This window comes from Pipistrellus hanaki (genome assembly GCF_964339955.1).
Source record: "Pipistrellus hanaki genome assembly, chromosome: 3".
Taxonomy (NCBI): Eukaryota; Metazoa; Chordata; class Mammalia; order Chiroptera; family Vespertilionidae; genus Pipistrellus; species Pipistrellus hanaki.
In genome coordinates, this window is record NC_140505.1 from 21,503,223 (window position 1) to 21,518,862 (window position 15,640).

General features: G+C 38.6%; 1 protein-coding gene across 1 annotated transcript in view; it reads left to right on the forward strand.

The window, feature by feature from the left end:
* IDO2 (indoleamine 2,3-dioxygenase 2) overlaps positions 1–14,955 on the forward strand; it is a 52,417-nt gene extending 37,462 nt beyond the window's left edge. The window contains exons 7-10 of the mRNA XM_084879766.1: positions 616–733; positions 5,481–5,532; positions 11,472–11,620; positions 12,839–14,955. Of these exons, the coding sequence (XP_084735892.1) occupies positions 616–733; positions 5,481–5,532; positions 11,472–11,620; positions 12,839–13,194 (675 nt within the window). The 3' untranslated portion in view covers positions 13,195–14,955. The remainder of the gene's footprint in view (positions 1–615; positions 734–5,480; positions 5,533–11,471; positions 11,621–12,838) is intronic.
* Positions 14,956–15,640: the final 685 nt, after the last annotated feature.

Below are 15,640 nucleotides of genomic sequence, written 5' to 3' on the forward strand. Positions count from 1 at the left end.
TTAGGTTTATGTCTTTCCTTACCACCTTCCCTGGTGAGCATATTTTAAATCTTTACTGCGTCACCAATCCCAGTGTAAGTATTATAACATTCTCAAAAGTTAAACTATACAGTTACTTTACTTCTCATCAATGTTTTTAGTCCATTGAAAGGTACAAAATGAAATATCGGTCTTTAAAATATAGCTCAGATAAGAGACTGCTAGAAAAGCTTCAGGACAGAGAGGCCTCTGGAGCTGGGGGCTCTGTGGGCTCTGTAGAATCTGCCTGGTTTTATCAAAACAGAGCTCAGGGGTGATGGTCTTCTAATTCAAGATACAGACAGACATTGTGATAAATACACAAGAAGGAAGGAGAAAAAGGATAGCATTATAGCAAGTAGCAATCAATGGAAAGATCTAGAAAAATATGTCCAAGGATCTATATGGGAGATGCCCAGAAAAGTTATCCTCTCCAGCAGATCTCACAGCAAATTGAGTTCAAGGGGGCACTGGAAAACAGTCCAGCAGTCAGAAGGGCGCCCTTCCTGATTTCCATAGCTCTGATTCTCAGCTCACTCCACCTCAGCGGGCCTTACGTGAATGCTAATAGACTGAGTGAATGAACCTTCTCCCCAGGCACTTGTTGAAGCAATGAATGCCATGCTGCAACCCAGCCAGGACTCCCTGCTGCAAGCCCTGCAGCGGCTGAGACTCTCCATTCAGGACATCACCAGAACCTTAGGACAAATGCACGGTATGGGGATGCTATAGGCAGAGGGTTCTGCTCGGGGCAGGGCTGGGCAACATCCACTAGATGGAGCTAGTGTATTAGCTTTGTTTTATGGTAACTCCTTGCTTTTTTAACTATTGGAGAATGATCTCTCAATTTGCATAGATGTTCTGTGGTTTTGTCTTTTTTTAGTATTCTATTGTGGTTAGGGTAGTTTGCTCTCTTCGGTAGCCGTATATTTCTTTGCATGTTGAGATCTTGCATGAAGTTTGGGAGGAGGGGGTGAGGCAAAAAACAACAGCAAAGGTTGTGTACATTCCGTCCAGCAATGTCAGGATACTGCAATGTGTCCTTATGCTCACTTATGCCCCTTTTGGCCTTTTTTTCTCAAGTGGATCCTGGAGAGATTGATTGCTCTAGTCTCCTTAGTGCAGAGATGAGGTTTCATAGGTGTAGCTAATTCAGTGGCTCACCAGTCCTGTGGTTAGTTACATTTTATTCAGATGACTACATTCAATTTCAAGACAGCTCTTCAACTTCCTCTATCAGAAGAACCTTGAAAGAGTATAGTGTGTGTGTGTGTGTGTGTGTGTGTGTGTGTGTGTGTGTGTGTTTTGTTCTTTAAGTAAAATTGGTACATAACATCACATGTTTCAGATGTATAACATCACAATTTCACATCTGTATATACTACAAAGTGGTCTGCACCAAAAGTCTGGTTAATATACAATCACGATGCAACCAATTCCCTTCACCCACTTCTCCTAAGCCTCAACCTCTGTTAACCACCAGTCTGTTCTCTGTTTCTATGGGTTTGTTTGGTTTTGTTTGTACATTTGTTTTGTTTTGTTTGGATTCTAATATGTATGAAATCATATGGTACTTGTCTTTCCTCATCTGACTTATTCAGTTAGCATAATACCCTCTAATACCCTCGTGTTGTTGCAAATAGCAAGATTTCATTCATTTTTATGTTGAGTAATATATATATATATATACTAGAGGCCTGAAGCATGAAAATTCATGCACTGGAGGGGGGGCAGTCCCTCAGCTTGGCCTGCCCTCTCACAGTCCGGGAGCCCTCAGGGATGGGAGGTGACCCAGAGATCAGCGGGGGGGGGGGGGGGGGGATGCTTTATCACACCTCTGCTGTTGCCACTGTTGTCAGTGCAAGCCTCAGTGGGCCCTGATTACTTGAGCCTTGGGCGGCTGGGGGTGCAAAGGGGATTGGGGGACTCTGGAGGCAGGCATGCGGTAAGACCGGGCCTGCCTGTGTGCCTGCTGCCCCAGTGGGGTTGAGGGAACAGGGCACCACTATCTTATGGCTGTGGGCGCTGCCATCTTTGAGGGCGTGGCAATTAATTAGCATATTCCCTCTTTATTAGATAGGATGCTGCCATGAACATAGTAGTGCATATATCTTTTCAAATCAGTGATTTTATTTTTTATATGAATACCCAGAAATGGAATAGCTGGATCACATGGCAGTTCTATTCTTAAATGTTTGAGTAATCTCCACACTGTTTCCACAGTGGCTGTACCAATTTACATTCCTTCCAGTAGTGTATCAGATTTCCTTTTTCTACACATCCTTTCTAACAACTTGTTTCTTATATTTTTGACAATGAAATGTGCCAACAGGTGTAAGGTGATGTATCTCATCATGTTTTAATTCATATTTCTTTAATAAGTAGTAGTATTAAACATCTTTTCCTGTGCCATTGGCCATATGTATATCTTCTTTGTAAAATATTTATTTAGATCCTCTGACTTTTTTAAAATGGGATATTTGCTTTTTGTTGTTGAGTTGTAAGAGTTCTTCATATATTTTGAATAGCAACTCTTTAAGAGACACATGATTTGCAAATATCTTTTCAGTAGGTAGCCTTTTTGTGCAGAAACTTTTTAGTTTGATGCAGTCCCATTTTTTAAATTGTTGCTTTTGTTTCCCTTGCCTCTGAATTCAGACTAAAATATTGCTAAGGCCTATGTCAGAAACCTCCTGCTTTTGTTTTCTTCTATGAATTTTATGGTTTCAGGTATTGCATTCAAGTCTTTAATCCATTTTGAGTTAATTTTTGAGTATGGTTTAAGATAGTGGTCTAATTTCATTCTTTTCTGTGTAGCTATCCAGTTTTCCAACACCATTTATTGAAGAGATTGTCTTTTCTCTATGGTACGTTCTTGATTTCTTTGCCCTATATAAATTGTCCATATATGTGTGACAGTTAGAGTTATTTCTGGGCTCTCAATCCTGTTCTATTGATCTGTGTATCTTTTTATGCCAACTCCATATTTTGTGTTTGTTTTTAAATATTTTTATTGATTTAAGAGAGGAAGGGAGAGGGAGAGGGAGAGAGAGATAGAAAGATAGATGATGAGAGAGAATCACTGACCTGGTGCCTCCTGCATGCCCCACACTGAGTTTCAAGCCCTCAACCAGACATATACCCTGACCAGGAATCAAACCATAACCTCCTATTCATAGGCAGATGCTCAAACACTGAGCCAGGACAGCTGGGCCTTGTTGTTTTGATTACTATAGATTTGTATTATAGTTTGAAATCAGGGAGCACGCCGCTTCCTACTTTGTTCTTTCTTCACAAAGGCTCACTCTTTCCTTCCTCAGCTATGCACACAAGGAAGTGGCCACATGAGGGTGTGTGGCATGTGGGTAAGGCACCTTGAACACCAAGGGAGCTCAGAGGCCAGTTGGGGGATCTGCAAGCTCAGCACTCCCATCAGTTCCTGGGAGGGTGTCTTGTGGGAGTCTGTGAGATGGTCAGTAAGATCTGCATCCCTGTACTGCCCTCCAAGAGCCCTCTCTGGCACTCTCACAGCTACACCTTATCTCCCCACCCACCCTTAGTATTCTGGATATGGTGAGAAAGAAGTGGGTCTCTGGATGCATTCCGTGTATCTGGGGAAGCTGGGCACTCAAATGCTCTCACTTTTTCTTGCGGGACAACAAGCTCTCTGTTGGTTCTGAGCTATGTCTCCTTGTGGGGAGCGTGATGTAGGTAAAGTGAAATGTTCTTCTTACTCCCTTTAGTGCATTCAATATCCTCAAATTATTATTATTATTATTATTATTATTACTGTAGTGGTGTGCTGGGGCTTTGCTGAACTGGACTTCCACAAATGCTCTCTTGTCTATGGGTGACTATCTAAAGCAGCATTCATTGTCAAAAGACAGTCCCACTGTGATAATGATATCACTCCTTTGAACATTAACCTTAAATCTAGCACCTTGGTAAACACTCTTATTTGTTGTGATAATTATGTAGAGATTATTTGGGTTTTCTATAGAGAAATCATTTGAGAATAATGTTCTCTTTTTTCTTCATTTACAATACTTATAACTTTTATTTCTGTTTAATTTTGTTTCTCATTCTTCTTGGTAAGACTCCCAATACAGTATTGAATGGAAATGCTGATCCTTGTTTTGTTTCACATTTTAAAATACTTACTTTTTTATATTTTAACATTAAGTATAATGTATACTGAAGACTTCTTATGGATTCCTTTTATCAATTCAAGGATGAGTACTACTATTCCTAATTAGCTAACTCATTTTACTTTTTTTTTTTTTTTTTTTTTACCATGAATGGATTTTTTTCATGCACATTGAAATGTTTTACATCAAAATCATTTCACATCTATTGAAATGATCATTTGATTTTTTTCCTCATTAAATATAGTAAGTTGGGTGAAAATTAATTAGTCATTATTGATTTTGAAAAATGTATACTTAATATTTTTTTTTGGGGGGGGCAAAGAGCACCAAATGGGTAAGACCCAGAAATATCACCCAGAAAAAAATCCAGGAGAGTATTGTCACAGAAGAATGAGAAACTATAACACCATTCAGGAGCACTGGGAAACCCTAAGGCTGAAGGAAGACATTAGTTACCCAAGTCATGGGACTTTAGAAAAAAAACAAGAGATGGAGGACCAGAGAGTAGGTGTGATGGTAGCAAAAGAAAAACTGATGGTATAGAGATGTCACTATTTAGTTATCATAAAAAAGAGATGTGCGTTTTCCCCCTCTTAGAAACCAAGAGAGATAGACAGGAGCATGCTTAGTCACAGAGGGACCCCATTAGATGAAGAAAGAGAACAATCCTCAAAAGTTGATTAAAAGAAATGTTACCAATATGAAAACTTGCTTCTTTATATATAATTTTTATTATTTAATGAAAGCAATTACCCATAAGCATTGGCTTAGACTCAAAATAGCTGCACAGCTTAATGAATGAAGCTAAATGTGGAGCTAAATGAATCTGTATTTGACCTGGTGTGGCAATCCCCCAGCCAGACAAGGGACTCTCCACTCCTCTGTCATTTGTTGGCCATGTAGAACTCCACTTGAGCAGAGATGGCTTTAGTTTTCCTTTCTTGTGAAAGCCTTGAGAGTGGTAATTCTTTCTCCTTTCCACTTCCCATATTCTCTCAAACATCATGTCTGTTTAAATTATTAATTTTTAAAAAGATGGCCTTGACCTCTCTTTTTGTTGTGGTTAAGTAGAAAAAGGGGAAGTACCACAAATGGAAAAGGGCAGCATTTGGAATAGTTTAAAAGTTCTGCAAGCGCCAATGAGGACAATTACAGAAGAGAACATTCCATCCACCTCTTGCTTGTAGCTTTCATTCCAGGTTTCCACGCAGATCAGATAGAGAAGCAGCCCCAGGAGCTCAGCAGGGCCCATGCACATGTAACCAATTGCTTTTTTCGCCTGTAGTAAAGTTCACATTTTGATTGCTCCTTCAGATTATGTAGATCCAGACATATTTTATGCAGTCATCCGGATCTTTCTCTCTGGGTAAGTACAGTTCAACTGTTTTCCTGCAGGAGGTCTCTGTAGCATTTTCCAAATTTATGGGGGGTGGAAACTGACATAAGCTCCCTAGAGTAAGAAACACACCACATAACCATTGTTAGCAAAGTAGTCACCTAGATCCACTCTTGGATAAAAGAAGAGGGGTAACATCTGCATGGCAAATGGCACTAAAGGTTGAATATTTAAGTTTAGAGTAATTGCCCTTAGGCTCTCATATTAGATTCATGTGTATTTACTTTCTTAGAACCCGATCTTGATGACAGAAAGGGGGGAAAAAAAAAGCCCAATATGCCACACACAAAGCTCAATCATTTATATTTATTCCCTCCCCTTGTTATTAAAACAGATGGAGGTATAGACAGTAACTGGAAAGCTTTCTTTTACATTCCTAGGATGGCTACACCAAGCCATTTCCTCATATTCCTGTGTACTTTTTTTTTTTTTTTGGTCACATGACCTATAATCTCTCCAAAAATAGATCTCTACTCTTAGATGCAGTTCTCTTTAAAAATACATTAGTCATACAATGACATATTTTAATTATATTATTTTCCTATTCACTTTAGGAAGTTGAGTTTGTTTGTGTGTGTGTGTGATTTTAATGCTGAAAAGTGAAAGATGGCAGTAGTGGAAGGAAGTGATAAAAAATGTGAAGTCAATATCATCTAGTGTGCCATGTGTATAGAGCTAGGAGATGCCTGAAGTGCTATTGATAGAATCTGAAGCTCACTTGGATAAAACAAGAAACATGCCAAATACCAAAATCAATAAATTTATTGATTTAGTGGCATAATGCATGGGTGCAAAAGCAGAGTGACAACACGTACTAAGTATTTTCTATAGATTGGTTAGGTCTGGAATGTGAGAAAGTGACCTCCCTTTCTAAGGGAGGGCAGCTTGGATGGGGATTTCTCACTTATTCTCACTGTAGAGAATAAAAGCAGGAAGGTTTCTATAGAACAAATTGAGAGTAATAAATAGTTTATGAGGGAAAAGGGAGAAAAAAAGGAGTGACAGATATGGAATTGGGACTGTTTCTCAAAATGCTCTCCAATATAGAATTCTTCTCACTCTCTGTATGTTTTTCATGTAGTCAGGGTCAAGAAAAGATCTGACAGTAGAGAAAAGATTCTAGCAACAAATATTAAGCAAAACATGCAGATATGCTTTGATAGAATTAGACAAAAAAAAAAAGGTTCATTTAAAAATGTTTTAAAATAGACTGGGATTTAGGAAGCACCTATTTCTGAAAAATCTATTTATGCTTCACTTGGTTCTCTAAGTTTTATCAATTTTCCTTTTAAATAACAAATTACCACACTTTAATTATCATATATTTTTATAGGCCAGAAATCAGGGTGAGCTCCACTTGGTTTTCTGCTTAGGGTCTCAAAAGACCAAGTTAGGGTATCTGCTGGACTGAGTTCTTATCTTGAGAATCTGGGGAAGAATTCACTCACTCACGTTTTAGGTTGAATCTAATTCTTTGTGATTTTGAAACTGAGGTCTTTGTTCCCTTGCTGACTATCAGGGAGAATCTGTTCTCAGCTTGCAGAGGCCTCCTGCATTTTTGTCACATGGTCTCCTCTGTCTCAGCAATGACACTTCCTATCCTCCTAGTACTTCAAATCTCTCTGACTTCTTCTTTTTGTCACTAACCAGAGAAAACTCGGCTTTTAAGGACATATTGATTGGATTCAGCTCACCTAGATAATCTAGAATGACTTCCTATATTAAGATCAACTGATTAGTAACCTTAATCACACCTGCAAAGTCCTTTTGTAATATGATATATCATATCTATAGGCTTGATATCTCATAATATTAACATTTCTGGGAATCTTGGGACAATATTTTTTTTTGTTGAATTCTACCTATCATGATTAAAAAGGCACCAGAAGGTTACTTTGTTTTCATTAAAATAATTTCTGGGTCAATGATGCATTTTATCAGTGTCTCACCTCTGATTCTCATTCTCAAAAATATTTCCCATATAGCTAAACTCAGTGGCCAGTACCAAGTCCTAAGTACACTGGTAAGTGCAGATGTCCAAGAACATCTGGATTGTTGATAATTCCCAATGGGCTTGTCCTGAATAGTCTAATTCTGCTCCTGTGTTCTTGATTTGTTCTATGCTTGATTTATTATTTTTGTTGACTTTTTAAAGCTTTTTTATTTAGGAGAGTTGAGAGATTTCATCTGCAGATGAAACATTTTATCTTTATTTCCCACTCATATTAAATTTCTCAGGAGGCTAATGGTCCCTGTGGAAAAATAATGTCATCTCATTTTCTTTTCCTTTTAAATGTCTGCTTCTATTGAGTTTCCTAGAAATATGCTACAAGAAGTCTAAAAATAATCTTGCCTACAGAGATTTGGAAGAAAAATAATTCTTTCCTTCACAAACAGCAATTTGAGCCTGAGAATGCATGGGAGCAATCCGTGGGTTCTTCACAAGAACTCAATTTCCCTTCCTCAAGCTACTGTCATTATAGACAGAGAGTATGTGGGTTTTACTAGTAAAAGTAGATGCCTTTTTCTTACTTTCTTGACTTTTACACTGGTATTTTCTCTTCTGGTATTCTATAGGACTCCAACGTATCTTCTTCAGGTTAGGGCACTAAAAGGAGATTGATGTCTTTACCATTTGAGCATTTGATAACTCTTTTAGGCTGGCCAGGTCTTTTTAAGAAATATATTTGGGTCTACATGTTCTAAATATAATACATAATTATAGAATGCTATATGTGTTATTCACTGATTCATCTTCCAGGCACAGTTCTAGGTGTTAGCAATGAAGCAATGAAACAAAATAGCAACTTAATTTTTTTGTGGAACTTACATACATTTTAATGATTGGAGGTAGATGGAAAAATAAATATAATAACATCAAGTATCATGCAAGATACATTAAAACAATAAACAATATGAGAAAATGTGAAGTAAGATATAAAGCATCATGGATTATGGTGGCCAAAGTTTGTTTGTTTATTTATTGCTAAATAAATACACTTCTAAGTGATATTTAAGCAGATACCCGAAAGAAGTAAGGAATAAGCCACCTAGATACTTGTTGCAAGCAAAAGGAAAAGAAATGACAATGACCCTGAAGCAAGAGCATGTTTGTCATGGAGAAGTAGCTGCAAGGAAGCCAGCAGTGCTTGGAGTAAATATTGGGGAGAATGAGAAAGATACACGTGCTGGTGGAAGACCAGGTCTTGCAGGGGCCCGTTAGCTTCTTTTCTGAGTGAGATGGGCAACACTGGCAAGTTTGGGAGGACTTACATGATCTGTCTTAAGTTTCAATTCATCACTCTATCTTCTAAGTGGGAAATAGATGATTTCAACTCAAGAATGGAAAGTATTTAAGGAGCTTTTACTACAATTCAGGGTGGTAGCTTTAAATAGGATGGTAACAGCAGAAGCATTGAGCATGGCCAGGTCTGGATACAGATTGAAGATAAAGTCTGACAGGATTTGCTATTGGAGTGCACATGGAATGGAAAAGAAAGCATTCAATCAAAGAAGATTCTATGGTTTTGTCCAACTCTGCTGAAAAGATGTAACTGCCAGTTTTTCTGTTGGGGAAAACTATAGGCAGGTCAAGTTTGGCAAAAGAGTGAAGAATCAGGAGGTCAGTTTAGAACATGTTCATTCCTGTGCAGATATTTAGCAGGCTGGTCATTGTATTTGGTCCACTTACTACAGAGTATCAGTCATCTTCCATATTTCTTCCACAGAAAATGTTTAGAAATTTTATCCGACCACTGTTCTGAATTTTGACAAGTCGTGAGACCTCTCTGAAACCCATTCCTTTCTCCCAGCAGCTTTAGGAGGTAGATGCAAATTAGGAGCAGGAACACTCAGAGGATTGGTACAAAGTAACAGAATAATGAAAGGGAGAACAGGGATCCACTCATTCTGAATAACATTCTAAAATGGCTGATATTTATTGAATGCTTAATAATGTATTCCAGGCATTGAGCAAGTATTATTTTAATTATTGTAGTTCTCTCAAAAACCCAATAGGGTGGATACTTGTGGTATGTGGAGGAGGAAGTGGAGGCTCAGAGAAGATTGAACTAAGCCAAGGCTCACAGTTAATGCACATAACAGCTGAGATTAAATTCTCTATCTGCCTAAAACAGAGCCCTCTTTCCTAACAGGCGCAGCATGTTACACTTTTACATTCAGAAACCTTCCTTTGTTTTTCCTGCTTGGCTTCCAAACTGCTTTTTGTGCTCCATTCCTTTCAAGAGTGACAGCGTCCCCGCTGCAAAGCCACTCTGATATTCCTACAGTGAAAACCAGAGTACAGCCAACCAAAAACAACCCCAAAAGAAAACAATCCAGCTTCTTGTAGCATTTCCTGCCTCAGAGAAATATGTAAAAAAGGTCATGAATAGCAAGCTGAGTGGCCAGTCTACAGCTTTCTTGTGTATGAGATGTGTTTTCTTTCTCTGAAGCACAATGACTTTTAGAACTACGGGAAGAAGGCGAGACATCACGTAAGCCTGTTATTTAAACTGTTAACAACTGGGAGTAGTTTGTTCCCGGTAATAAGAGAAAAAGATTCTATTTCTTGGAAAAAGTAGAAATCCACATGTGCAGGTTCTGAGAACATGAAACTAGAAAATTACAAGTTTGGGAGTTAAGTTCTGGTTCTCCTGTTCCCTAGCAATGTGGCCCTGAGAATGAATTGCTTAGAGTCTTTATTTCTTTATCTGCAAAATGGGCTTAAAAATACCTGTCTTGATCTACTCAAAAAAGGTCAAACAAAAAAAATGAATGTGAAGGTGCTTTATAAACTGTAAAGTGTTGTAAGTACAAATATATGTGTTTTTGGTGCTCTTGTTTTTGTCTCATTATGGAGCTACCCACTTACACTCTGTGACTATTTAAGACTTTGTTAAAAAAAAAAAAGAAAGCAGACAGAAATGAGTGTAATAGTAGAGGTAGAAAGAGAGATATCCAAAGACAAAAAGATAAATGGAATTAGGGAGACTGAAGGGAAGAAAGGAGAAAAGAAAAAAAGGAGAGGGGAGAAAAAACTCTTAACCTGAGCATGACCGAGTCTCTCTTCCAGTCCTTCCACATGTCCTTGAACTTTGCTTCTGGTACTCTGAAGGCTTGTATTGTTTTCTTTTAGTCATATTCTTAGTATACATACATGTCATCAACAGAGCATTAGATAAAGACATTCCCATAAAGTCAGGGAGCATTTAGAAATGATAGTTTAATATGACAACTGTTAAAACTGTTTCAGGGAAGGGCAAAAGTGTGTGTATGCGTGTATTTATATGTGTGAGTGTGTGTGTGTGTGTTTTCAAATCTCTACTAGTGAAATTATCAAGTCATCAAGGCTATTTTATCAGGGGAAGTGAAGATTGTTCTGGAGCCCCTACTTTGTTCCTGTTGATAAGCACTGATGTGATCTTTATGATTAGATGAGAGATTCTTTAAAAAAAAATTTTTTATTGATTTCGAAGAAGAAAGGAGAGAGAGAGAGAAAGATAGAAACATCAATGATGAGAGAGAATCATTGATTGGCTGCCTCCTGCATACCCCTCACTAGACATCAAGCCTGCAACCTGGGAATGCTCTCTGACTGGGAATCAGACTGTGATCTGGTTCATAGGTCAATGCTCAACCAATGAGCCACACCAGTTGGGCATTCTCTATTCTTTACTTCTCTGTAAACTCCTTTAAATGAGGGAGTAGAAGGGCTGCATTCTATGTCCTGTTATGAAATTGGGGTCAAGATGATGCTTAAGTACATATCCTACAAAGATATCTAGTCTTTTGCCATAAAATTGCCATCAAATCATGTTTGCTTTATTGCTCACCCTCTGGTTCTATATTAGAAAAATATACTCTTAACTCCAAGCACCTACTTCTTTCTGACTTTTACTCTTGCTTAGATGGAAAGATAACCCAGCAATGCCTGTGGGATTGATATACGAAGGAGTCTCCACAAAGCCCCTGAAATACTCTGGAGGGAGTGCAGCTCAGAGCACAGTGCTTCATGCCTTTGATGAGTTCTTGGGCATTCGCCATACCAAGGAAAGTGGTAAGCCAGACATTTTTCTTTGTCTTTCCTTTTTTTTTTCTTTCTTAACAGGGAGAAGAACAGAGGTGTTTTTACAAATTGATAAAACCAAGTGTAACTTAAAATGTCACGAAGTCTATACTTTTCCAAATTAACTGGGAAACTCTGTGCCTACCACATGTTATTGTGTCAAGTCAATTAATATCAGGTCTCAGCAGGAAATTGGGTTTCATTTCCAAATCTTAAAACATTGCTATATTTCCAGCTGTTCGCTGCAGTTTTGTTTGGAACTTTAGGCAATGGCTTCCTTGCTCTAAAATGAAGGAGGGTTCTGGAGTTTGTTGATAAGTCTCAGTGTTGCCCCTGATGCTTCTAAGCTCCTCCATGAAGATGGTGCAACCTCAAGCCAATTCTATTTAGATCAGAAGAGAGAAGGGCAACCATTTTAGAAATTTCAAATTGCCCATTTCCTTACCTGTCAGTCTTGAGCCAAATGTTTAATAGCTGCCAAAACCACTTCATAGTACAGAGGTTTCAAGTTGAATTAGAAAAACAAAGACTATAGAATTTGATGTCAGAGGGTCCAGTTTCATCTGCAGAAGTCAGTTTTCTAAAACAAAACCTTTGCATGCATTTTGACTTTGTGATGTTAGTAGGTGTCGTACCATGTGTAGTATTAAACACAGAATGGGTTTCCTATAGATTACTATCTATCTACATTTCTTATAAATATCAATTGATTAGGTTTTTAAACAATTTGTCTTCAAGAGATTGTAATTAAAACAATTGTTCATTCTTTATCTTTTTGCTTTTATAAACCCTATTACTTTCTTCTTCCTTAGCACTCCCTCCAAAACAAAACATTTAAGAAATAAAATTCAGCAGATTATCTAGCTACTTAGTTTAAGAGTTTATGCTCACATATGTAAATATCCTCTCAGAATGATTAACAATATAATTTGCCCACATTTGACATATGGAAAACATTTATACCATGGTAGAGATAGTTCCAACTCAGTTATCTGAGCTGTGCTTACTTCATTTTCCCTTCCCTGTCACCTATCATTGTAAGGAATGTGCATTTGTGTGTTTGAAGTCTATCAGCAAAAGATCCAGCAAATAGATTGGACAGTTAGCATGATAACAACACTTTTTGCTGTATTGATGTCTGGAAAAGCAGATCGGCTCTCTTACCTTTCCATGTGGAGCTTTGACATTGGTCTGGATTATTTCTTTCAGGTGACTTTCTGCTCAACATGAGGGACTACATGCCACCTTCTCATAAAGCCTTCATAGAAGCCATCCAGTCAGCTCCTTCACTGAGGGACCATGTCCTATCCTCCGAGAATGGCCCACTCCTGACAGCCTATAACCAGTGTGTGCAGGCCCTGGCAGACCTGCGCAGCTATCACATAACCATGGTGACCAAATACATTATCACATCTGCAGCCAAAGCAAAAGGCAGGAAGCTAAGCCATCTCCCAGGGCCACCTCAGGCCTTAGAAGACAGGGGCACAGGAGGAACCACAGTTCTGAGCTTTCTAAAGAGTGTCAGAAATAAGACTTTAGAGGGAATCCTCCCCCAAAGTGGGTAAGAAAGGCCTCTCCTGGTGATGCCAAACCAGCAAATGCCCTACCAAAGGGCAGATGGGCCTGGAGAATGAAGGTCAGGGTATGTCTGGAATAACCCAGAATCGACCTCAGCCTTGTTCCTGTTCTTGTTTTATAGAACTTCATCTTCTTCTTTGTTGAGACCTGTTGGCCTTCACAGAGGAGAATTTTCATGACCATAAATTTTCTTTTCTCCACATGATCACTGGATGGTAGCAAATAATTTCGGATACTCCCTCATTAAGAAACCTATAAAGGAGCAAGGGGCCCTTACCGTTTTGGCTAGGTGGATGGAGCATTGGCCTGCAGACTGAGGGGTCCTGGGTTTGATTCTGGTCAAGGGCTTGTGCCTTGGTTGCATCCAATCAATGATTTTCTCTCACTGATATTTCTGACACTTTATCCTTCTTCCTTCCTCTCTGTGAAAATCAATCAAATATACTTTAAAAAAAATAGGAGCAAGGGTATCCCTATTCTATTTGCAAAGTGATGGAAAACCAATGCCTGTGGACAGACCACCTTGTAGATTTCTTGGGGGAAAAAACACACAAATTAAATATTCATGCATTCCTTCGTTCACTTAACAATGTAGTAAGTTTCACTCCAGCCTTCACCTTGCACCTGTTGATCTATGGAGATGTAGAGGATAGTGGAAGCTGAGGTGAAAGCGAGACTTGGAAGTCACCAATATGAAAATGAATAATGACATGGGAACGGATGAGACTTTTTCACATGGTTCATCAATGTGCAAATTCTATTTTAGTTTCCTTCTTTATTTTTAGGAGAATGATTCTTTCTCCTTACACTCAAAGTTTAAAATAATTTTAAAATAATTAACCCTTTCAAAGTAAATGAGCGAAGTGGGAATAAAGAGTAAATTCACATGTTTACAAGGTCTCATTTTCCTGACAATACAAAGCTAGAAAATGTTCATCTTGTCTATTTAGGGTAAACTCCACTAATTTAGACTTGTTCCCCATTATGCATATACATTTAGCTGAGATAGTATATAAATTCCACAGCACTGATCTAGCATTGGGGCATCAGGGAGAGGTAACTGACCGGGGGTGGGGGATTCTGTCCATATTAGTGTCTGCTAAGCAGTCCCCTTCTACAATACATGTAGGCACTTGTCAAATGGAACTTACAGCATGTCTTATACTAAGAGACCTTTCAGATTCTTGGCCCTTAAGGTCTGGTCATACTACTTAGAGAAAACATTTTACTAGTTTCAATATTCCCAGGAGTATTGGGAGATTAGAAGGTTAGCTCAAAGTGTCTGCTCAGAAGTCATTCTCTAGTGACATGGTGGTGTGTGGGGAGGAAGAGGACTTCTGGACTCTTTTTAACTCTCAGGATCCTTGGTAAGAAGCAATGAACCAGAATATTCCACTTGGGGTACCTATGCTCCAAGGAAGGCACCTATTGCCCCATATCCTTCAAGGATATCCTTCTGGCAAAAAAAGAAGAAGGTATAGCATGATAGGAGCCAGACCTTCTAGTCAGAATGGGCCAAAAGAAAACCCTGGGTTTTACAGCATCATTTCTGCCTACTGCCTAGGTCAGGATCTCACTCAAAGAACTAGGCTCTCATAACTCAAAAAGCCTTTCTCTCCATATGTTCTTTGTCTTGTGTTTGAAAAGTCTGTTATGAAACTCAGAAAATGAGCATGGATATGCTTACTTCTCTTTGGTTTGTTTTCCAACTGCTCTACATTGGTATCAATAAACCCAGGCTGCCTTCACTGCGTGGGCTGAGTGTATGCTATGGTCCAAGGAGGGAGACCAACTAGTCTAGATGGGGGAATAGGAGAGAAGCACATTGATTAATGATTCAAGACATGGTCCCTTTTCTATATCATTCTCAGGTGAAAAGATCGTGACCTTTAAAATAAGACCTGTGTTTGATTTCTGATATCTCCATTTTTAACAACAACTTGGCTTTTGATCAATTTAAAAAAAAATCATAAATCATCAGCTTCCTATTTATTACAAAATCGAGATGATCATATTGGTCTCAGGGTGCATACAAGTAACAGAAGAGATAGTTCTTGGCAAGGAGGAAAAAGGCGATAAAAGTTTATTTGGTTGTGAGTTGCGGCCCAGGGCTTCAGGAGAGCACACTGTATTCCTCAAGCTTCTTGGACTCACAGAGTCTGCAGAGCAATAAAACAACCATTTATTATTTATCATTGGGAATGCTGGAAAATAGAACATGACAAAAGTGCGGGCTTAAAGAGCTGAAAAACCTGGGTTTGTGTTCCAGCTTTGTCACATTTTACAATGACAAATTGATTCATTTTTCAGAGCCACGGTTTACGCTCTTGTTAAAGAAAGGACATCGTAATTACTGTGTGGAGCAATAGAATAACAATTTTTGATGATATAAATGATACTTTTATGCTTTAAAAATCTCAGCACTAACGATGA